This window comes from Solenopsis invicta, chromosome 4 (assembly GCF_016802725.1).
Source record: "Solenopsis invicta isolate M01_SB chromosome 4, UNIL_Sinv_3.0, whole genome shotgun sequence".
In the NCBI taxonomy this organism is placed as follows: domain Eukaryota; kingdom Metazoa; phylum Arthropoda; class Insecta; order Hymenoptera; family Formicidae; genus Solenopsis; species Solenopsis invicta.
Window position 1 is genome coordinate 25,399,395 of NC_052667.1, and position 24,693 is coordinate 25,424,087.

The 24,693-nt window shown below is 32.1% G+C and overlaps 1 protein-coding gene across 1 annotated transcript in view; it reads right to left on the reverse strand.

Moving 5' to 3' along the window:
* Positions 1-453: 453 nt before the first annotated feature.
* LOC105200159 (dynein heavy chain 10, axonemal) overlaps positions 454-24,693 on the reverse strand; it is a 32,350-nt gene continuing 8,110 nt past the window's right edge. The window contains 32 exon segments of the mRNA XM_039448290.1: positions 454-1,083; positions 1,922-2,068; positions 2,163-2,342; positions 2,431-2,598; positions 3,107-3,318; positions 4,033-4,339; positions 4,573-4,734; positions 4,816-4,958; positions 5,023-5,224; positions 6,398-6,736; positions 7,834-8,586; positions 8,779-8,933; positions 9,029-9,306; positions 10,239-10,696; positions 11,067-11,361; positions 11,848-12,160; positions 12,654-12,870; positions 12,934-13,129; positions 14,238-14,692; positions 15,420-15,869; positions 15,939-16,153; positions 16,631-16,895; positions 17,559-17,836; positions 17,965-18,229; positions 18,298-18,552; positions 19,749-20,009; positions 20,091-20,249; positions 20,881-21,408; positions 21,728-21,981; positions 22,658-22,833; positions 23,274-23,464; positions 24,470-24,607. Coding sequence (XP_039304224.1) covers positions 937-1,083; positions 1,922-2,068; positions 2,163-2,342; positions 2,431-2,598; positions 3,107-3,318; positions 4,033-4,339; positions 4,573-4,734; positions 4,816-4,958; positions 5,023-5,224; positions 6,398-6,736; positions 7,834-8,586; positions 8,779-8,933; positions 9,029-9,306; positions 10,239-10,696; positions 11,067-11,361; positions 11,848-12,160; positions 12,654-12,870; positions 12,934-13,129; positions 14,238-14,692; positions 15,420-15,869; positions 15,939-16,153; positions 16,631-16,895; positions 17,559-17,836; positions 17,965-18,229; positions 18,298-18,552; positions 19,749-20,009; positions 20,091-20,249; positions 20,881-21,408; positions 21,728-21,981; positions 22,658-22,833; positions 23,274-23,464; positions 24,470-24,607 — 8,562 coding nt within the window. The 3' untranslated portion in view covers positions 454-936.

Below are 24,693 nucleotides of genomic sequence, written 5' to 3' on the forward strand. Positions count from 1 at the left end.
TGCGTGAAATGACACGTAATTTTGTCCGACGTGCCATTTCTAAATAATGCCAATTTGGATAAAACAGACTAATCAGATGGCTTTAAAACACTTCTAAATATCGGTCACGACTATCCTTTTTTCGCCTAGCAGTCAATAAATAGTCGTAAAAAGCACGTAAAGTGACGTCTATTCAGACAGGAAAACACACGGATAGCTATTAAAAGGAGTGAAAAATGTACTTTTATGTATAAAATTCAAAGAAACTTTACTCGCGGTCCATTTTTACGAATTTGGTAAATACGAGACAAGTCATGTTTTTACAATGAAACACATAATAACAAAATGACATGCACGATAACATTTCATCGTCATTCTGTCACGTTTCACGTGTATTAGTTCTAATTTTGTCCGCGACGAAATGTCGCTACCGTCAACGCGGAGTTCTCGGCTGAGGAGTCAGGAGCCTTAATATAAAAGCTCTTGACTCGCTCAAGACGTTCGTCCGAATGCCGATCGCACACATACACGTAGCTTGTGCACAGACGTGAGAGGCGCTCGACTCACACGAGCCACCGCAGCTGCCATCTCTAGGGGTGGGAGCGTATCGCTCGTTCAAAGCTCTTACTCAACAATTATGAACTTACTTTATTTGTTATATTTATTTATAGCATAAATGAATTCAGAACAAATGTTATACGTAACACGCGACAAATCCGACATTCTTTGTCACTTCCATGGACCTACTTTTTTTTTATTTTATTTCTGCATGATGAAAATTAATAATTTGAAAAATTATGACAGTTAAGAAACGTAGTTTAATGGTTATTTATCTCTATGTTACAATAATTGACTGATATGGATGTACTAGATATATTAATACAAATATTAATGAAATATTTTTAAAAATACAGAGTTTTCAAATTTTTCGAATTTTCTTGTTAATTTCGAAAACTTTTAATCTGTATTTAACACTAGACAAACACCCTGAAGCACCCAATGGGAAATGTGTTTCGGAGTCACCAAATTTGCCTCAAAGACTAACCCCTCACCGAGGACGTTTCGTCGGTTCGAAGTAGTATACACAGGAGTTTTAAACGTATTCTGTAACAAGCACGAAAATAGTTGTTTATTTTATGAGCTGCAAGCTCTTAACAAGAATTGCAAATTATTTAATATGAATGATCACTTTAATCTTTAGATTTAAAATGAATTATAGTAGATTGAAATATTCTCTGCGGAGAAAAAGGTATCAATATCAAATTAAAACCATTGTATTCTATCATTGTTTCACGTATAAGCAAGACTGTAAATTTTTTTTATTCTTATAAGAATTTGTAATTTTACTTTTAAAAATATTATATTCTTATTTCAATGTTATAATGGTTCTAAAAAAAACACAATGTGATTATTTTAATAATAATAGTAATAAAAATTCCAATTCTTGATTTGAAGATATTGTTACTTAAAATTTGATATTTTTTTCTTTTAACTTGTGAAAATTGTTGTTGAATATTGAGAATATATTTTTCTTAATAAAGCTTTATAAAATTTTTTGAAATAATTAAATTGTATCAGGGGGGAATGGGTATATAGATTCCAATCAACATTAATTATTATATTAAATTAATTTAATAAAAATCGTGATATTACTAATTCTTATTCGATATGCTGTGTTACGACCGAAAAAACAATTCGGCGCACATTCTGATTGAATTCGAAGAAGTATATAAAATCACACGAATAAATATAGGCACTAAGATCTAACTGCGACCGAAGAAGGCTTTCTTATTATCATTAAATTGTATCTATTTAATCTCATTTCAATGTTTACATCTAAAAAGTGAAGATACTCTTAAAACGAAAATATTTTTTTTTTAATATGATAATAATATTCCTGTATAATTGTGGAAATGGATATAAATTATAGATAATTCGATACCTGTAGCTTGAGTTTATGAACTTCAGTAGGTACGATGGTGAGTATTGGAAGTTTTTCCATCAGAACTTTCGGATATGATCGTTTTAAACAATGCTTCTCCATATCCCATCTAGCTCCCTCCAAATATAATCCATACACGTAACAACCCTGTTTAAAGTACGGATTTCAGAGTACAAATGCAATACGGTTACAGTCCTAATAAAACATCGCGAGACATGAAGCAATTGTCGTCGGAATTCACCTGATCTGGTCTCTCTTCCACGTCGTCGGGCTTGGAGAACTTGGACACCGTCGTGTAAATGACGGAACGATCAAGAGGCCAATTATTCTTGCGGCAAGCTATTTGCACCAAAGCCGCCAGATAAGTTTCCGGGACGTGTAATCCGGACAACCAGAGCACCACAGGTTCATTCGCGCCGGACTAGTAGAAAGAGAACTTCGTTAATATCGACGAAGTCAATATGGAATCGCGGAATCATGAAGATTCATGACGTTTCGCTTAATCGTACCCAATTTGTGTATTGGTTTATCCTGTTTTGAAAGTGGTCCATCCAGCCGGCAAGATTCTTTCGCGTGTCTGGCGCTAGTCTGGCCCATTCTTTGGGCAAGATACCGTTATAAAGTGCCGCGGAAATGTTCTCCAGCACTACGTCCATTCCGATTTCGCCAGCAATGGCCTATAAATTTTATTTCAGATATTAGACAAGTTTTAATTGATGATGAGTCCAAGAGAATTACAGAAAAGGATCTATAAATTAGAACAATTTATAAATAATATTGCCATACAAAATGTAAAAAAAATTTCAAATATATTATGAGAAGTTTGGAACTAATCTCTTCCTTTAATATACAGGGAGATTATTAATGACTGTTCCCTCTTTTTACCATAGAAGCACGCATTTGTAATTTCTAATATAATAATATATTAGCAATACGTATCCGTCGGTAAATCACGCTCCTATGGTAATAGTCATTAATGGAAACAGTTATTAATAATCATTCTGTATAAATCCGGAATAAAATAATTGTATAAAGTAAGTGTTATAAAATAAGATTTTTAATATAAATAATTAATAAAAATAATAAACGTGTAGAATCTGTGAGTAATTAATTAAATAATTATTAACTAATTGAAGCAATTAAATCTACGATCATTGAAAGTGCAAACTTCAAAGGTTTATCAACCTTTCTCAATTGGTTCAACGTCCTCGTAATTGTTTCTATCAATTTGTTGAACCTCTCCAATTCCTGAAATAGAACGATCGCAGTCGGTGTCACGGACACGCCGAAATTTTTCTTCACCTTACTAATATCGTATGGCGCGGGTATTTTGGTTAGAATTTCCTTCGCTACGTTGTCGATAAATTTGTCTTTGCTGATACCGGCGACACTCACGACTAAAAAATTCAACATGTTATTTTATAATACGTCATAATTTATCGATAAAATGCAATAAATTTATTAATTATAAAATTAAGAATGTGATTTCAAATACAACTCAATACGATGTAATTTCAAAATAATTAGGATACGAATTTTATTTAAGAAAATTTTTCTTTAGTGATAATAACAAAAATTTCTTAAAACTATTTAATATTTAAATAAATTTATTTTCAATGTGTCCTCTTGAAATTTTCAATTTAAGAGACTTGCATACCTAAACAAGACTTAACTTCATGAATTTTTTGTGGAAAAACAGAAAGAATTTTTCGAATTAAATGTTATTTAATTTTTATTGACAATAGATTCGAACAATAGATTTATGTTCTGTCTTTATAAAATTTGTGTTACTTTGTTTTCTGATATGTACGTTTCTGGGAAGAGCAATGGTCAGCGTAAACATAATTAAAAAAAAAAAAAAGTGATTTAAAAAAACTCGATTAACGCGGTTTTTGTATTATTTTTTAATTATATATATATATAGCAACTAGAGAAAAGTATAACCTTTACAATGAAATAAACACGACATTTTTATCTCTTTCCATTTTTCCACAAAAAATTTGCAAATCTAGGTGTGACATTTCAAAATTGCGCCATACTTTTGCCTCATTATTACAATTGTTGCAATCGACATTATAGACATTATGCTAATAAGGCAAAAAAATATGTACTTGCGGTTTGCGGCTGAAGTTCTATTAGATGTCTCCACATTCCCTTAACTGCCTGAGTGAAGTATCCGATCTCGGCGTTTGGATGCAGCCCGAACACCTCCGGACCGTTCACCAGCGGAAGCTCCTCGATAAATCGCAAGTACTCGTCGCGATTTCCTTCTGGTGGTATCACGTAGTCAACGATGTCGTTTTTGTAAAAGTGAAACGGTTGGAATTCGTCAAAGAGAAAATCCCCGAAATACTCATCTATGTAGGTGTAAGAAACGCGACGATCGTAGCCGTCTATTATTCTTCCGCCGTACATCACCTGGTTATTTGCGAGCATAAAATATTCAAAATTTACTTCTTAAAAAGAAATTCAAAATAATGAGCAAAAAATCAGAGAAAATTAATAATATAAATTATTATAAGGATATGTAAGAAGACAAGGTATTTTAATTATATTTAAAAAAAATCAAATGTAAATTATTATGAAGCTACATAAACATAAGATCCTACACTCGTAAAAAAAAGGTTTAAGATGGTAGTGTTCAAACATACTTCGCCAATTAAATACTTAAGGCTGTTCCATGGTACTTTAGAGTCCTTCGTTGCCAGTGCCTTGGTCAAATAAGTATCCAAGATAGTAACGCACACATTAAAATCGAACTCGTTAAAGTCGTACGTTACGTTCCATCCGATCTTGTCGTACTTTCTTCTCTCCTAGGACGTTAAGAGCACTTTATTAAAGTTGCTCCAAGTATCTCTCAAATGTGCGATCACGCATATTAAATATCCGCTTGCCTGGATAACCGTGTGATAAAACGCGAGAACGTAAATTAAGTGCTTGTAAAGAGGATGAGAGCAGCTTTCCAAGAGCTTCGGTCGCATGTTGAAGTACGTGTTTTGCAGGTTTAGCTTCAATCCACTCGGCGGTTCCGTCACCACTGCAAATAAATGAATTTCAAAAATACGAAATATATAAGCGTACATCCTTTTTGTTGTTCGTACCTTTCAGAGATTGCTGGAGTATCCCGATTGGAAAATTAGGGGTGGGCTCCGTGGTGAGCCACAAGCGAAAGTCAGGATGAGGCTTCTCGATGTTCTCCACGATCTTTTCCAACTTCTTCGCGAAAGGTAGTAGCAAATGGCAATTCTGGAGCATCAACCACTGACCTCGCTTCATCGCCGTCTCCAGTAATTCCATTGCCATCTGTTAAATATTAATTTTTAAAAAGAAACCAAATCTAATTTTTTCAAAATGCTGAAGGTTAAAAGTGGCCACTCCAAGATTTGTTAAATTATTTATTGTCACGTTCAAATTATCCGCCATGGCAAATGTAAATGGTATAAATCTGACTGTGCATACACAGCGAAAAGTAGTAAAAACTCAATATAAAATTAAATTTAATATATTTTGTTTAACAATCATTGTTTCATATAAGCAAGAAGTTATATCAGCAATGATACCCTGCATTGTTAATTTTATTAAAAAACAACAATAATCTTACTTATATAATTTAATCTTTTTTAAAAGATTTGGAAATTATAAGTCAGCAAAATATTACATTTTTATTACAATGTTATAATAGTTATCTAAAGTGCGCACAATATGATTATTTTAATAATAATAACAATAATAGTATTAAAAGTTGCTACTTTTAACCAAAATTTTTTCTTTAAACTCAATGAAAATAATTAAATGAAAAAAATTTATTTTTGGTGATAAAATACAAGATTCTTCAGATGTTTGATGCTACACATATAATCTTATTTTTATATTTCACATTTCAAAAATAAAGATATTTTTAAAACAAAAATATTCTTTTCTTTTTCTGTATATACAGAAGAAGAAAGAGTATTATACATAAATATCAAATTAAAACTAATATATTCTATTTAACAATTACTTTTTCATATATAAGAAAGAATATAATTTCTTGTTTCTTAATTAAATTTTGAAAAAATTGTATTCTTTTGTTTATATATAAAATATGATAATATATAATTTAATATAATTTAATTCGTGTTTTTTTTCAAATATTTAATAATTGTAAATTTTTGCAAAATATATTTTATTTCAATGTTATAATATTTAATTATCTAAAAAGCACAGTATCGTTTTGATAATAACATTATTAAAAAATTCCAATTTCTTATGATATTGTCATTTCCAGTACAATATTTTTTGTTCTCTGCGAAAATTATTATTAAATAGTAAAAATATATTTTTCTTAATGAAACTATACAAAAGTTCTTCATGTAAGCAAGTTACTCGTATGTTTATTTAACGCTATATAATCTTATTTCCGTATTTAACCTTTCAAAAATAAAGATATTCTCAAAACAAGAATTTGTTTATGTCTTGTACATCTTTTTATCTCACCTTGTCTTGGCTCTGACCGAGCGAAAGATATCTAAACTTCCCTCCACCGCAGCCGTACCGATCGGCCAACTTCATCAGCTCCGAAGTGGGATCTGAACCCGGGCTTAGAATGAAGACGACAGGCATGGTAGGCATACTTTCTTCGAAAATCATGTCGAAGCTTACATGAGGCGGCGTGATGTATTGCTCGCCCATGATTTCAGTGATGTAACCAATTATGCCGCGATAGACGCGATCCACGCGGAAACAGCGTATCAACATTAGCTTCTCGAATGATGTCAATCGCGTGCTATAATCGCACGGAAAGTCTCCGGACTCTGGTGTGTCCGAATCGTACCACTGAAATAAATAATTAGTTAATTGATTACCAATATTAATTACGGGTATATAAATATTTATTTAATTATCTTACATTCTTTAAGATCCTCGTTTCTTATAGAATAGCATGACTCAAAAATTGAGGATTGCACTAGTTAACAGTCCAAAATTTAAAAAAATGTTTGTTATAGTTTTTTAAATGCTAGAAACGATACCGCAAATTAAATTTTACCAATACATTGTTTTCAAAGTAATTAAAGTTTAATGTGCAAAAAAAACTTTTTTTATTAAAATCCTTTCGTAAAGATTTTTTTTATTTCGACATTTTACTTTTTAGTTATATGAAGAGTTTACATACTTACAGATTTGTTAATTATAAGATAGCAAATTTTTTTATTATGATAAAGTTATATATATTTTAATTTACAGCCTAGTAAAACATTTTTCATATATAATTACATATAGTTATATATAATTATAAATAGCTATACATAATTGTATATTATTATATATATTTTAATATATGTATATGGACTATTATATATATTTTAACATATGTATATGTATATGTATATGTATATTTAATATATAATTGTATATAACTACATATGATTATATGTTATATAAAAAATTATTTACTGGAAATTTGTGGCTATCGGTACACATATCATAATAAACTGTATGTATACAATAGCCACAAACTGTAATATACAAATTGTAATATAAATACATGTGACTATAAATTCGTCATAACGTGACTAAAAAATAAAACATTGAAATAAAAAAAACGCAATTTTTTTATTTTTGGTGTTTACAATTTTAAGATAAATAATTTTCTTTGCAAGACTTTAAACAACAAATAAAACCATTTTTGCATATTAAATATTAATTTCAGAAATCTTATGATGAAAATAAGCTGATTATGTCGTTTTTAGTATTCAAAAAATTCTAAGAAACACCTTGTCTCAGTTCAATTTAATTAAAGCAAGTCTTTTTGTAAACTAACTTATTTTCTTATTTTAAGCAAAACGCGCGAAGAATTTAAGAAGTATTCGTAAAACAAATTAAATTTGTACATTATTCTTGAAATAGTTGCCGTTTGCAATTTTGGAATTTACCTTTTTCCATTCGTCCTCGCAATCTCGTAGCTCTTCCGGAAGTTGTTCGAACTTTTCCGGGAAATCGCTCGCCAGCTTGAGAATGTCCTCCCAACCCGACTCCGGCAACCATCTGGTAGGATTCGATTTGAGCGATTTCTCGAGGGCCACGCTGCCCTTGACAAAGAAATCCAACTGTTTTTGGTTCACATTGCCCAAGCTCTGCTGTATCTTCACGCAGGTTTGCAGGGAAAAGAGCAGCTTGTGGCGCGCGAAGATACCAGTACAGCCATAATTGTAAACGTTCTTCGTCAACGTTGGAATAACGTTCCTCAGTCGTTTGGCGATCACCGGATCCGGTAACGATCTCTTCAGCGAGTGAATGAACACCTCGACGTAGCTGTTCAGGGAGTACTGATACATGTCGTTTATGGTGGCCATATCGACCAAAACCGAGAACAGAATTGCGCCCCGCTCCGCCACCGGACGATAGTTTTCGCGTAGCTTGTTTATGTCGGCCGAAGTGATTTCCGCGAGTGACAGTTTGCTCATCACTTCCTTGGCGCTTGATTTGATATTCTCCAAGGTCTCGATCAGCTCGATGTTGTCCACCATGTTGCGCTGGTCCGCGGCAATCTCGCGCAGAAGACTGTCCTCCAGTTGCTGCAGCAGATTCTTGTTCTCGCTAGTATCCATGATCAGCGTTTCGCGCTGCTCCTCGATATCCGGTCTCTCAGTTCTCACCACCACCGACAGAAGTTGGTTCTCCAAACCCTGAAGAGACGCGTCTTGCGAGAATTTATCGTGCAAAACTTAAACGCAAAATGTTGATAGATTTTTAAACTGAAGAAAAGTGACCGTTTTCTCGAAACACAATACTATAAAATAATAATAATGATAATATCATTGCGACTTGGATAGTTACAATTGTATTACAGTTGTAACTGCGGTTAAAAATTAACTCACTGCTGTGGTGACCATGTAATTGATAACGACCGCCTTGGCATACAAGGCAGGATCCAGCATCGGATTGGTCATTTTCGTTGTCAAATATATCCGGAATTGCGGATCGTAATCTACCTCCTTGTCGCCGAGAATGACGAAAGTTCGTCCCGCAGCAGCTAACAATAGACAGATCGATGAGAATAATTTCTAAGTTTTCGCAAGTTTTGCAATTATAATGTATCGAAGAATTTATTTGAATTTTACGGCTTACTCTGGATATTTCGCGATAAGACGTTATTCAAGATGGGATCAACCTCGTCGGCATCTTCGACAACCACAGGCAGACCATATGTAATAGCCAACTCGACTTGCTTCAAGAAATCTGCATCCGTAAAGGAGAGGACCTTCAGGTTCTTCTTCTCCCTCTTCTTAATCCAATTCAACGCTTGTTGCTGCGGATCAATGCAAAGCGGAAATCTAGATGCTTTTATGGTTAGTATGCCATTTTGCACGGATAGTTCATCCGGCGGAAGACCTTCCGAATTCCATCTGCAAGTTGTGTTTTAACATATTTATATTAAAGACGCAATTTTTATCATAGATTATTTGAATATATGTATTTATGAGAAAAGGTACAGTAGTTTTATCAATGTATAAATGTTAAAACTGTCTTTGCATAGCATTATTCTCTTCTTCTTTCGCTGTTAAGTTTTAGAAGCTAAATGCTGTTTTAAAATTTTAATTTTAATTAATGTTCTCAGAAAAAAATTATTTATATAAAATTATATATAAAATATGTCTATATATAAATGTATATACAGGGTGATTCAGAACGACCCATGTGTCTCTGTAAAGACGTGTTCTTGAATAAATTCTGAGACGATTTTTCCTGTACGAAAATTTTGTCCGACGCTTACTTTTTGAATAATAAAAGGATAAAGTTAGCGAATCACGGGCCGTGTACACATGGTAGACAAAGGTGCCGCAACTCACCGTCCGACACGAGTAAGCGCCCGCGTTGGACGGTGAGTTGCGGCGCCTTTGTCTACCATGTGTACACGGCCCGTGATTCGCTAACTTTATCCTTTTATTATTCAAAAAGTAAGCGTCGGACAAAATTTTCGTACAGGAAAAATCGTCTCAGAATTTATTCAAGAACACGTCTTTACAGGGACACATGGGTCGTTCTGAATCACCCTGTATATATAAATATAAATATATATTAATATACTATATATGGACATATTTGCTATATAATCATATATCATTATATACAATTATGAAAAATTTTTTCCCGGAGTATAAACAGAAAAAAGTTATAGTATTTAATTATAATTTACATATAATATTTGTATATTTAATATAATATTTTTAATTGATTTTATTTATTATTGTAATTTTTAATATTTAATTATTCAATAATATTGTGTGGAGGTTTATGAATATAAATCTATTTTATAGTGAGATACAGTTTCATTCACCTGCTAATTTCAACGTCGTCGCTCAATTGCGTTTCGAGCTTGAAAGGCATTGATAAGGGTAACTCCTTCTCTAAGATATTCCTTTGCCAGTCGCTGTACATTTCATTCCTGAACTCGTAGGAGAACGGTCCACTGTAGGCCAGAAAAGACGCCCCGAGCAAGCAATTTCCCACGATCTTCTCCATATTGTCATGAAGACTCTCCAAATCCTTCCGCCATCGTTCATTTTCCGAGGACAATCCAGAGATTAGCTTATCGGCGGCCAAAAGACGTCGTTGCAGCAAGTTTGTTTCGTCCTGAAGACTCTGTCGCTCGGTCATCGCGACCTTGTATTTCGCGTTCAACTCCTGGATTGTATCCTCCAATCGCTTTAATTCCCGCTCCTCCTTTTCTAACGCGAGCTTGGCTTTTTCGGACTCCGCTTCGAGAGCATGAACTCTGTCGATCTTCGGCTTCACCTGAAGCAACCGATCGAAAATAAATTAACATAGAAACTTATAATAAATGCGGTAAAAGTTTTTCTCACATTTTTTCAAATAATTTTTTAAAATTTTTTACTTGTCTACAATCTTTCCTTATCTCGTTACAGACGGTTACTTTTATTTTCCATTAATTATTAAAAAATGTCCAAATTATGATTATTTTATAACATTCGTGACAGATTTCTTAAAATCCCAACGTGAGACATTTTACACCCAGATTCGTGTTTAGCAGTTAAAAATCTACAGAAAATTCTCTTCCAAATTTTAAAGGCAAGAGGAAAGTCAATATTTCTGTTGTTAAAAAAAAAAAAGTTATCGATCAAAGTTTACAAAGCTCCATGAATACCTCTCTGTGAACAGCGCAATAATCCAGAACGGCAAGCACAAATTTATATAAGCCGTAGCCTGCTTTGCTGATGACTTGCATCTGATCTAGCTTGTCCGTCTTCTTCATATGTGCCCGTACCGCTTGCTGTTGCCGCAGAGTGATCTGATCGCAGTCCATGTCCTGCAAGTGCCTCAAGAAATAAGGATCGCTCATCATACCTTTCGCACCTTTCCACGACACGTCTCTGACGTTCCGGAGTATCGCGACGCATTCCGAAACAACCTGCACTGGTTCGGGCGGAGTGGCGAAGGATCTGATTTACCATTATTGATTCATCAGTAAATTTGAAGTCTAATGTCTTCTGCTAAACGTCTTTCTTTATATTTTTAAATTAGATATTGGATAGCTGCTTAGAATTAAAAAAAAATCGAGAATAGTTTTATCTCTCGAAAACTGAACAAGAACAAAAGAAAGAAAAGGAAAATGTAGTATTACTGTGTACTATGCCGGCTTTAAAATTCGGACGCTAATTTCTGCTTATCTTGCGAAAAACTTTAATTACTGTGACATTCGAATTAATACAAAAACTGCTACATCATCTGATAAAAAACACCTTCTAATTTATACTTATATTTTCAAAATTTTTAATTTTTAATTTTTGTGTAAAAAGTACAATCCAAAAAACAAAATGGTATATCAATATTAGCGATTTTTCTCTATTGGCGATCTTCTAGAAATTGCGGCAGATAAATTTTATAAATCAAATGTACATAGAGAAAAGCAGCAATAAATCCAAAACCTTATCTCAGTGATGTCCGCTTTTTCGAGTTCGCTCAATGCGAGTTTGGCCGCGTCGAGGGCCGGTTGGGCCTCCGCCAAAGCCTGCTTAGCTTCAGCTTCCTCTTTGGCAATTATTTTCTTCTTGTCTGCAATTTCCTTCCTTTTCTCTTCGCTCAGGTGCTTCTTTTGCATTGCGACATCCGTGCTCTCGCCGATGGACGCAAGCAACTGTTCGCAGCTTCTCGTTTGATCATTTACTTTGATTGTTTGCACAGCCAAGACTTTATTTAGTTCCTTCAGAGATACTGAAGCGTCCATGATCTTCTGCAATCCTACGAAAAACAAATTATATTTATTGTACAGAAAACTTTAATTCTTTTATCGAATGATGACTTTTTTAAAATAACAATAAAGGACGAGATGCGGAAGATAACGTTTTTTTAAATTTTTGTTAAACCTATTGATATTATTAATCGTCTAGAGGCCGCTTTGCCTTATTACTATAAAAAAATATAAAAATGTATCAATTTTACTAAAAAAAATGTTGATTTCTTTCAATATTTTATTTTTTTATTTTGATTTCTTTTACATCTAGCCTCTCTGGTAGCAAGGAGCACTACATTTCTATAATCAATGCTATATACAATTACATTTTCAGTTTTTAAATAAACTGCATAGATCCCGAATTTACTGGCGCAGCCTTATATTTGTGAAAAATGACTTTTGCAAACATGCAACACTTAAAAAGGTTGACAAAAAATATATATATAAATAAAAAATATAAAGTAAAGGGTGATATAGTTCGTAAGAAGATTTTGCAGCTACCTCCGGATAAACGCGTGCGGCGCGAATTAATAAAGTTCTTCTTCTCCATCAACAATTTCAGATAAGTGTCGATGAAGTCCAGGAAATGCCTCGGCGTGACATAATTTCGTCGCCTCAGCTTCGTCGCAAAGTCCACTGTATATTGCAATACGGATGTATGTACGTACACGATGTGACTCACGATCACCTCTTTGTACTCTTGCGGTACAATCGGATTCTGGAAGAAAGAAATCTCTTATTTCGCGTTTAAACGTTCCTTCATCGTTCCACTCTTGCTTACGTCTCTGAGAAGAACGTTCGCCACCGCCACCAAGGCCTGCTGTGGCCACGGAAACATCCAATCTATGGTGGTGTTGTTGATTAAGCCGGGATAATTGCGACAATGCATCCGCAGGGTATCGCCCGATGGACTCATCGCCAGTGCTATTCGTAAGTTTGCGGTACATGTCTTGACAAAGTACGACCAGACGCTCTTCCTAGAATAAAAAAAAATTTCTTTTGAACACTGAAAGAAAAGTATTTGGGGCTTGTGACCATAATTAAATTAAATGTTAAAATAATTATGGTTAGGAGAGAGCTCTATTTTTATAATTATTATACTTTGAGAGACTAGAAAGTAATGTCATTTTTATAAATAATGCAAATTGTATTTAGTTTTGTTAATATAACTTAATATTGATTCAATAATACAATTTTCATCGTTTTCTGTGATGATTGTCCAATTATTTGTTACCTTTTTAATTCTTTTCTCGAAGAAACTGGCTGGCTTTAATTCAAGAAATATAAATAAAAATTATTTGTTATTACACTTTTTTCTTGATAAGAAGTGCTCCAATAATCACAAAAGATAATAATACCATGGAAGAAAAATTACATCATCATCTTAATTCTCTACTTTTTTATTGCGTCTGCTTCTCTGTGGTCAAGCATTGTCATGTTACAGAATTAAAGCCAATTATTTAGAAATAAAACTTTTTCCAAAAAAATAATTAAAAGATTAATAAATTAGTAGGCTATTGCAATGAAGAATGGCAATAATATGATTAATTAAATAAATAATAAATTATAAATACAGTGTAGGCATAAGAAATAAAAAAAAAAAAATAATTTATAATACTACCAACTACACAAAAAAAAGTAGTACCAAATCAATAATTCATTGTTTCATATATAAGCAAAAATATAAAATCTTCTTGGAAGAATTTATAAACTTAAATAGACATAATCTGCTTATACACGAAGAAAATGTTTTGAGATTATAAATTCTTTCAAGAAGATTTTATATTCTTACTCTTATATGAAACAATAAATTGTTGATTTAATACTAATCTTTTTTTCTGTGTATATTTACGATTTATGATAATTACAACAATTTTTTGTCAATGTGACAAATTGAATGTTATTATTACTAGCATTACGTCAATAATAAAATAATAATTAAACATGGTGCTCCTAATTATAATTATTTTAACATTCAATCAAAATCACAAACTTTCCTCTTAATAAATTTCAAGAATTGGGGATAAAAGATTCAAGAATAAAATAAATTTACGCGAAGTGCACGGCAAAACATCTGCTGCTCACTTTGAGATATCAAAGCCTGCTTTAACCGCTGCGTCTCTGCAGGAAGTGACGATCGTATCTTTCTCTTCTTCGTTAAAAAGAGCCGGTACAAAGCCTGTCGTCAACATGCTGTTCACCAACTCGAGAAAACTTTCGTCCTTGATGTGAGCTGATGTGAACATGAACACGACCTTCTTGTTCTCCAGGCCGACCATGTTGTACAGATACTTCATGTCCTCGCGGAAATACGCTTCGTTGTATCCGCGACTCAGGACGATCTGAAAGAGCTGGTAACCAGCGGCGAAGGATGCCAATCTTATCACGGATTTCTTGCCGCTGCCACCCGTGCCGATAACCAGCACATGACCGCGATGCATCCGAAGTGCACGGTGAACTCTGGTTAGGTGCTCTAGCGCGTCGTTGAAAAGAACCATGTGCAGCTTAGTTCTGTTCCTCTCGTTGTATTCTTCGAAAATCTGTGAATAGCATGAATAGATTTCAGCTACGATTCATTTGCCCTTGATGAAAAAATCTTATAATATTTTTAAAAATATTTTATATTTATAAAAATTTTTAAAAAAGAATATCTTAAATTTTTTTAAATTTTATAAATTTTTTTAAAAAATTATAGAATAAATCTTAGAATATTTCAAAATGCATACAAAAAAATTATAAACAAAATATAACGTTTTTTAGTGCGTGTCAAAAGTGTTTTTCTAAAAAGTTATAAAATTATAAAAATATTTTGAAAAATTTTGAAATATAAATATGTAAAAATTCTGAAAAATTGTATAAGGAATTCTGAAAAAAATATTCACTAAGGATTATTAATGCTTTGAAAGATTCTTTAATTAATTAACAGTATTGTAGTAAAACTTTTGTTCCAATTGGTCAACCAAGCACTGATTGGTAGCCTCAAATGGATTACATTTTTAAACGTACTCGTATATTTTTCAATGTCTGCCCAAGCAGCGACGTTGCTTAAATAATCCTAACAGCATGATATCAAACAAATATTATATTTCACAAATATACGCACGATATCGCGATATTATACGAATGTTCATAAGATATCTAGAATATTCAAGAATATTCATACAATATCTTGTGCTGTTAAGAAACATTATAAGTCGAATAACGTTATTAACATAGTAGCATAGAAGTATAATTGAAGAAAATATTAATTAAAAAAGCAAGCTTGACCTCTAGAAACAAATTGTAAACCGCCTCGTAATCCAACATATCCTCGTAAAATCTAGGCTCATCCTCGTTACAGGCATTCCTGAAATCGCCGTAGAGTATCGGGTCTCTTAAGCTATACTGAATCACTTCAGGGTCTAAGTCCCAATAATTCCGTATTTTTTCATTCAATTGCTTGATGACCAAGTTCTCGTCCTGGAATAACGAAATGTATCATGTAAAAATAAAACTTTTATGGACAAAAAAAGCGAGGAGACTTATTACTTGCACGCTGATGAGACGATCGCATATAATTCGAGTGATCTCATTTCTCCAGAGCCTAACGAACTGCTTTACGCCTGGAAAGAAGTCAGGATGACTCTGAAGCAATCCGGCCATGATTCTCGAGAGATCTCGCATGTTGAAAATGTAGTGGAATTTGGATGGTGTCGGCAGTAGCTCCTTCCTAACTGTCTGAATAGCATTATGTTGTTGATATCTACGTATCTGGTTCGAGGAAATAACGTTACAACGCGAAATTACCTCGTAAAGTTCTAACATCAATTGCACAAGTCCGTTGGCGATAGACTGAACTTCTTCCGAAAACGTTTGCAGATGTCCAGACAGGATACTCGTGTAAATGTAATTGAGAGTCTCGTTCGTCGGAACAGTCACATTGTAAACCGAGAACAACGAGATAAAACGCGGATCGACTTCGTTCCTACCACCACCGGGTTCTCCCATGGCTGCTAAATAATCTGCGCACACGGAAATAATGGTCGTGTTGGAATGCATAAAAATTAGGCTAGATGCAGAAATAATAAATTGAATCGTTAAAATAATTATTTAGTTGAAGCATGATGCTTATATTATGAAAAGTTTTAACATATTCTAGTAACTAGTTTGAGCTAACAATATAATTATATTGATGGTACAACATAATTTTTTATTTTCACATCTTATTTAGTTAAAAATAATTTTTACATATTTTAACAAAACTGTTTTTTTTTTCGTATAGAAAAATGCATTTGCGTTACATTAATACGATTAAATTTTTCTACAACTAAATTAACAAAATATGCTGTAAATATGAATTAAATCTTTATTGTCTATGAATAATAAAGATTGATAAAATTGTGTATAGAAAATTTGATAAAATGTTTGCTAAGGAAATTTTCATATTTTTGAAAAAAAAAATAGTGTTACTTTCGGAACATTTTTCGTATGATACTCACAGATGTCTTTCATATACTTCCAATTCAAATCTCGTCCGCGATCGTAAAAGCCACCTCTCTCAAATAATAGTTTAAGGAACGCGATGGGCTGTTGGGTTCCGTAAATATCCACGATTGGCATGTTCATGTCATCGATAAAAACTATTAATTTCTTTCCAGGCGGTGCACCATATACTTCTCTTGATCTTTTGTCCACTACCGATTCGATATTTCTTTGCACATCCATTGACGTGGTTCTCGAAGAAAAGTTAATTAAGAGTTGCTCCTGTTTGTTAAAAATTATTGATAACATATAAAATTTTTATATTTAATTGACACACTTTTTCATACTTATTTATATTACTTTATTGACAAATTATTTGAATAAAACACGACGTATATACATATAGACATGATCCAAATTATTGTTATAAGCACCTTAATATTTTTTTGTATCATGACATATCTATCTGGAAAAAAATTTTTTATATATAATAATTATATACAATTATGATTATAAGTATATCAAATATGTACATATATAATAACAAATTAAAATACAATTATACATAATTATATATAATTATATATCGATACATATAACTCGAGAAAAAATTTTTATATAACTATATATAATTATATATCTTTTTATATAAAACTGTATATATTTATATATATTTATGTACAAATATATTTCATATATAATTATATACAAAAAAATTTTTTTGGATATTTAAAAATAAATAAAACCAAGGTTGTAAATAAAAATTTATATAAAATTTTAAGATTTCTATTTACAACTTTATTCGTGTTTATTCATGTTTACAACAATATTAAGATACCAAAAAAATATTAGGATAATAATTTTGGATTAATAATTTTGGACATGGCTGTATAGAGAATAATTAGTAGTTGAATTAATTTCTTTTAATATTGTTTGTTCACTCACAAATTTTTGGAGATTTAAGTTCCTTAGAAACTCATGAATAATGGCTGTCTTCGACGTGCCAGTTTCTCCGATCAACAGTACCGGTCTCTGCAGATTGCTCATGAGATCTATGAACCACTTGGTACGCAGAGTATCAATCGTCTGTACTAAAATATCCGAGAAGTTCTTTTGTCCATCGTGAACATACACCGGTACCAACCATTTCCATGCCAGCCAAACACTGTTCTGAACATCCAGCATATAATCGTAAAGGGTTGGAAAAAACACCGGTATATACCCTGATGTAACAAACAATTCCATTTGGATTTTCAGTTAACGAGTATTTTGAAAAGGTTTATTAATCAAATATTGAAAAATTAAATTCATTTCTTGTATTTTTATAAATTTTTTTTTCAATTAAGCTTACTAGCAGTCGTCAGTTTAGCAGGTGAGTCTTCTCTTGACATAAGTCCGCATATCTTTTTTATATGTTCATCGAAATTGTAGCGAGCCTCGTCCACAATAGATGCGCCGAACGACCAATAGCACGCTTGAATGTACATCGCTTCCCAGAGCTCCTCTTTCGACACCGAATTGTCGTCTTCTTGGAGATCGGTTTCCGACTTTTTTTTCGTCAATCCATCTTTCCACGACGACAACAAACCGTCAAATACGTAGCAGAATTGAGATACCTTTAGAAGTCACGAAAGGATATTAATCACAAAATACGATGGAGAAAGACAAAATCAGTTCAAGTTACCATATTGTGTCCAGTTTGCGGTATGATCATCCGAAGTGGTTTGGTTTCCTCAAGGCCCAACATTCCTTCGGTAATAAGCGTAAGTGAGCTGTGCACGTATTTCTCGCACATTTCTCGAAGAAAATTTTGATCGGCTATATTTTTGGCTTTTATCCACTTATCCATGTACGGCTGGTAGCCTAGATTCTTCGGATCCACATAGACCATTCCCGCTCGTGAAACCGTCGCAGGTGAGGCATACTGCAAGTCGCCTACCTTCGCACAAGAACATTTATTATATAAAAACATCCTTTCCTTTTTAATTTATTAAGTTTGTTAATTAATTCTTTTTTCTCATAGTTAGATTTTCTCTTCTATAGTTAGATTATTTAGATATTATTTTTACATAGAAAACGACTGTAAAATTAGATGCACAGTGTTATCTTAAATTTTAGAAGAACCACAATTTATTAACGAAAAACGTGTTTCTATAATTTAATTCATTAAAAGGTTATAACCCCAGCAAAAAAAACACACCGTGTTTTTTAACCCCATATAAAATTTTTAAAGAAACTCATAACTCAGAGAAGCTTATAACTCTTAACTCTTCATACATGAATACTACATTTCTTGTGCAATTTTTTACATTGCTGCAACTTTTTTATAATATAATTTAAAAATTAGGATTAAAGGATTTTATTTAAAAAATAAGATGCATTAGAATAAATATGAAGTTTAAATAATAATACAATTTTAAATAAATGCGCGTATCTGCATGGTTGACATAATTTAGTCTCGATAAATTATCTGGGATTAAACAATAATTTTTTTTCTAATGTTTAAATCACGAAGGATATTTTTTAAAATTTTATTTTTTGCGAAACTACACTTATTTGAAAGTAAAACTTGTGTTTCTCTGAAAAACTTCTTTCTCTTTTTTACAATTTAAAAAAAAAATTAAAAATCAGAAAAGCCTCCGTGATCAAATGTTATTAATAATATTGCTTTAAAATTTCAAATCGATTGAATAAATGTTTGATATTATAACTAGCAAAAAATAATGTTGAAAAAAAACAATTTTAAGAAAAATGTGTTCAAAGTTTAATAATACTTTTTCAACGTAATTTTGCACCTTATTTTTTAATGAAACAGATATACTATGTATTTTTAAAACCAAAACACATTACATATTTATCTCCTTAAACAAAAATTTTATGATGTTGAAAAGTACATTTTATCATTCCCTAGGGTTCTATAATCTTTTAAATTAGTAATTTTTATAATTCTCTTTTATCGTAACTTATTTTGGAACTATTATTCATTTATTTCTAAATTGTAGATTAGTTAGTTATTATTTTTACATAAAGAGTGGCTGTAAAATTAGTCGCAAGCAATACTATCTTAAATATCAGATTAATTATTGTAAAACTTAAATTTCTTCTCGCGACATAAACGCGATCATATTAAACTACCTCAAAGAGAAGACTGCAATGATTTTGGAGTTTAATCCTCTCTTGATTGGGCAGAGTCAACAGCTTGTTGTCATCCATTACTGAGTTCATGTTTTCGATCCACAGCGGATCGACATCTCCGTCGAGGAGGATGTACCTACATTCAACCTTGTCGGGATCCAGTGGTCGATTTATTTCTCGAAAGATGCTGCTTAGAAGACCATCCGTCCAATCGCGCGTCGTAGGTTCAAGCCATCCGTACAATTCGATGACGGTGCAAGCCTTGATCGAATCAAGAACACATGATGATTAAGAGAATTTTTAGGAAAAATTAACAAATGCTATGGTTAATTTATTGTTCACCTTTGGATTTAGAATGTGTAGTTTTGTGGATTGACCGAGGTGCGTCTGTGCCCTGCAAAGCGTTTCGATGACCACCGTCTTACCACCGCCAGTTGGACCAATAACCATCGTCGAATGTCTGATCATCATCACTTCATATAGCTGAATAACCTTATCAACCTGCGGACAACAATTATTATATTTCTTTTTATACATATTTTCTCTGTTAATTCAAAATCTATAATATAAATCTATAATATAAATAGTTAATAAATACTTCGAAATTTAATCGACAAACTGGCAAATTGTTTTTTGAAACTTTTCTTCACAACGTTTCGACCTAAAGTTCAAGTTCTTTTCAAATGACAATGAAAACATGTAAAGTTCAATAAATTTTTTCTTTATTTCCTTTTTCTTTTTTTTTCTTTTTGTTTGGTTATTTATTATAATTCTTTCCTTTAGCAAAAATTTACCAATTTGTCGACTAAATTTTGAAGTATTTTTTATTTTTATCACTGGCAATTATAAGTAATAATATATAAATAGTTAAATACTAGCACATATATAAAATGCATTACACAGAAACAATTTTGCCAAAGTATCTAAAAATTTAGCTAAATACAGATAATTACAAAATAATTACGCTCAACTTGGTTACTCGAATATCAAAATTTTATGTAGTATCGTTCATCATGAGCGTCTCACATTATTTTGATAGTCCAACAAAATTATCAGATTTGTATCCAGCCAAATTTTCAAAAGTACTTTAGTAAAATTCCTTCCACGTAAAAATTTCGAGAACGCCATTTACTTGCTCAGGTAAAACGACATAGCCATGTTCCTCCAATACCGTCTCAATCGCCTCATTAAAGTCTGGATAGCGCATTCTGGGACAATCCAAGTCGGGAAAGAGATCCCTGATCAGACCAAGAAAGAGCGGCACGTCGTCGTATATAAACTTAGGTAAGTTCATGTCTCTGAGAGCCCTCAGCAACACGACGTTCTCGGGCAAGTCGCTGGAAGTCCTTTTCAACTGACCGGCCATATTAAGCACGGATTTGAGGGCCCTCAAGCCGAAGTCGTAGTGCGTTTGCTTGCTCAGCTGCTCCCTCGCCATCTTGTACAGAACGGTCATTTTCTTCGCGAGCAACTTCGCCGTCAGGAAACCGGCGCTGAAGAGCTTGATCTGGCAGATTAGCTCGTTGTCCGGCACTATGCAGACCACCGGTCTGAAGAGCGCCTTAACGGACTCCGGTAACTCTGTACGACCGGCGTATCCTGGATTCATGGTGATGAAGACACCCACCTTCGAGTCCAACGCGATATCTTGGTCCTCAAACTTTGAAGAACATTTTTGTCGTTATATATAACATAAATGTAACAGAAATATAACATAAGAATTTATATTCAATTGAAATTTATTTATTATGTGTGAAATGACGGGGGAAAATTAATACAATCACATCCGGTCCTACATAGAAAAAATGATTTTATTGAAGTATTCAAAAAGAGTTTCTCTATAAAACGTTTCCTTATTGTTAAAATTATTTCAACAATTTACGAACAAGTTTCTTATGTCATTGTGGCTACAAATAGTTCGCATTATTGTCGGCACCTCGTGCCGTCCAGTTTTAATAGAATATAATTTTATGGAATACCGTAAATATTTGAGCCTTAACTTGCAGCGCCGAGCGTATAGTTTGCAGCTGGGTCGAGATAACAGAGAGAACAGAGCTGTCGATACGATTGAATTCGTCGAAGCAACCCCATGCTCCGCACTGAGCGAGACCACTCAAAATTTTCCCGATCGTGATGTAGTCCATCCCCTCGCCGCAGTTAGTTACAATGCACAGGAGCCCGAGAGCTTTCGCTAAATCTTTGACTGTCTCGGTCTTTCCGGTTCCAGCAGGACCTTAGTGTTAAAAGTTAAGAGGACGTTATTTTACGGACTGTTATATTAAATCATTAAGTAATTAAAACAAATAGAGACATTTAAAGTATGATTTTGCGTACAAATTCAAATCCCGTATAATACATTTCATTTTTCTCAATCCATATCTGCATTTGTAATTACAGTGCAGTATTTTTTTAAGCGCACAATATCATTTAGTATAATAGTAAATAATATTCCTGAAATATTATTTAATATTAATAAAAAGTGGTTATATGTCCACTCCTGTTAATATTATATTAGTATTATAACTTTTAAATATAATAATTATAAAGTTTACAAATACTTAATGATTTACATTAATTTTTGAACAGAAATAATATTCGCAGAACACATTTTCATAATATTCCACGGATATTAAAATAGTATACCATAAATATTATATAAAGCGTATATAACATTATTACAATATTCGTACAACATTAAAAAATATTGTATTCACGGAATATTATTTTAATATTATTTTAATTTTTAATAATATTTGTATATTCTAAGAATATTATAGCGCTTATAGGGATAGTTTTTAAATTTGTGTTATGTCAGACTGGGCCAAATATTTAAGATTGACGAGACTCTATTATACTTGACTCATATTCGAGAAATTTGCAGCTCTGACAAGTGTATATGCTTCACGTACCCGCCGGTGCGCCGCCTAAGTGCATCGAAAGAGCTTGTGTAATAGTGAGGTATATCCTGTCCGTCAGAGGCGTAATGACCAATCTGCCATTAAGGCCCATGTACTCGTAACCATATTCGAAAGTGCCTGTGCATTGGTTCATCCATACATTGTCCAGATCATGAACCCAATAAAATCTGCACATACACAAAAATGACTCTTCGTAGATAATAATTAAAAGTATAAATAATAATACTTTTATAAAGAATATTTATTTCTTTCTCTTTACATAAAAAATTATTACAAAACTTAAAATTGTATTGCTCAATATTTACTATCCAGATATCACATACACGTTTCAAAATATTTTAGAAACATTTCTTATGGATTAAAGTGTCCAATCGACAAACGTTAGATGAAACATTTCTTTCTTTTCTGGCAAAAATACGTTTAAAAAAACTAATATAAAAATATTTCTTAACTGCATAGAAATGTATTATAAAAATTACATTTCATAAATTATGGTTTCTGAAATATTTCTATAACGTTTCTTATTGATTTTTTACGTTTATATAAATGTGTACGAAATCAACATGTGCTAGATGTGCTCACATATCTCCATGCCGAAAAAATTTACCTTAATTGGCTTTCCCATTCAAATTCTGTCGGGTCCTCAATGTTGTCTCTAACAAAATTTGAGATAATGTCACGAATGTGCACGTCGATGGTTAAAACCATGTCAATCTTCTTTCTGTCATTATTTGTAAGCATGCCGGTACCCATCAGTGTCACCACTTCATCCAATTGAGTGTTGAGTTGTTGTAAATACTATATATATAAAAAAAAATGTATTTTTAAATGCAACTAAAGATGTAAAATTACCGTCAGATTCAAAATGACAACTATGCACAACAAAAGTACTGTACAATTTATTTACTGGTAATTTTTGATCAAATTCATTGTATTTGGTAATTTTATGTGCAAATAGACTGTAATTATTTTCTACACTAATCCTTAAAATAAAACAATATTCTTTTATATTCTTATCAATTATACCATCTGATTGATGAAACCAATTTTCTATAAACTCTCTCTCTCTCCAATGATGACAATTCGTGATCATCATTGTTATAAATGACAATTTTGTCTGTAACGATAAGTCACATAGAGAACAAGAATATGGACTAAAAAATTTTTACGTAATTCTAATTATTATTAACATTTTGAACAGTAGCTTTTTACTACTTAAAATTTTTTTATATTTTTGTTAGATATTCTTGCAGTGCAACCACAAAAGATTTATTTCGTTTTTCATACACAATTGTAAATTTAAGTATTTTTGTTTTGTTATTCTTCATAATAAACTTTTTTAATTACAAGTTAAAATTATCGCCAAAACATTAATAGATAAAAATGCTGTAAGCCTGTAAAGTATGATAATATAAAAAATATAAATCAAAAGACTTACTAAATTTTTACATTTTTTGTTTCGAAAACTTTAACAAAAAAATTAATTTGAAGTTTTACTATGTAACTAGTTTCCTAATTGCTATATGCTATTATTATACATAGCGTAATGCTATGCATGGATATACAGAATTAAAATATTTTTGAGAAAATATGAGTTAAATAAAATACTTTATTCATGTAAAAAAACTGAATGCTCTTTTTATATTCAGATCCAAATTTTTTATTTTTGAAATTTCTAAATTATTATTTAACAAGCTTTTTAAAATCACTGAGTACTTTACCGTAATTTACTAAGTTATCATCACATTAAGTCATTTTCATCTTTAAATATAACAAATTATATTTATAATTTGCGCGCATTACTTCTTTCATTGCACGTTTATTCCCCTGGGATATCTTGTCGAAAACATTCTCAACTTCTGCAGTCCACCATATTTGATTGGCCACAAGAATCATCATTCCTTGAAACTCGAGTATCCACTCTGTTCTCGGTCTTCGCACCTACGTTTATAACTCTATCTTTATTGCTTTTGTTATAAAAAACCGGGATTTAATAAAAGCTACTTAATTTTTTTTTTTTCTTTTTA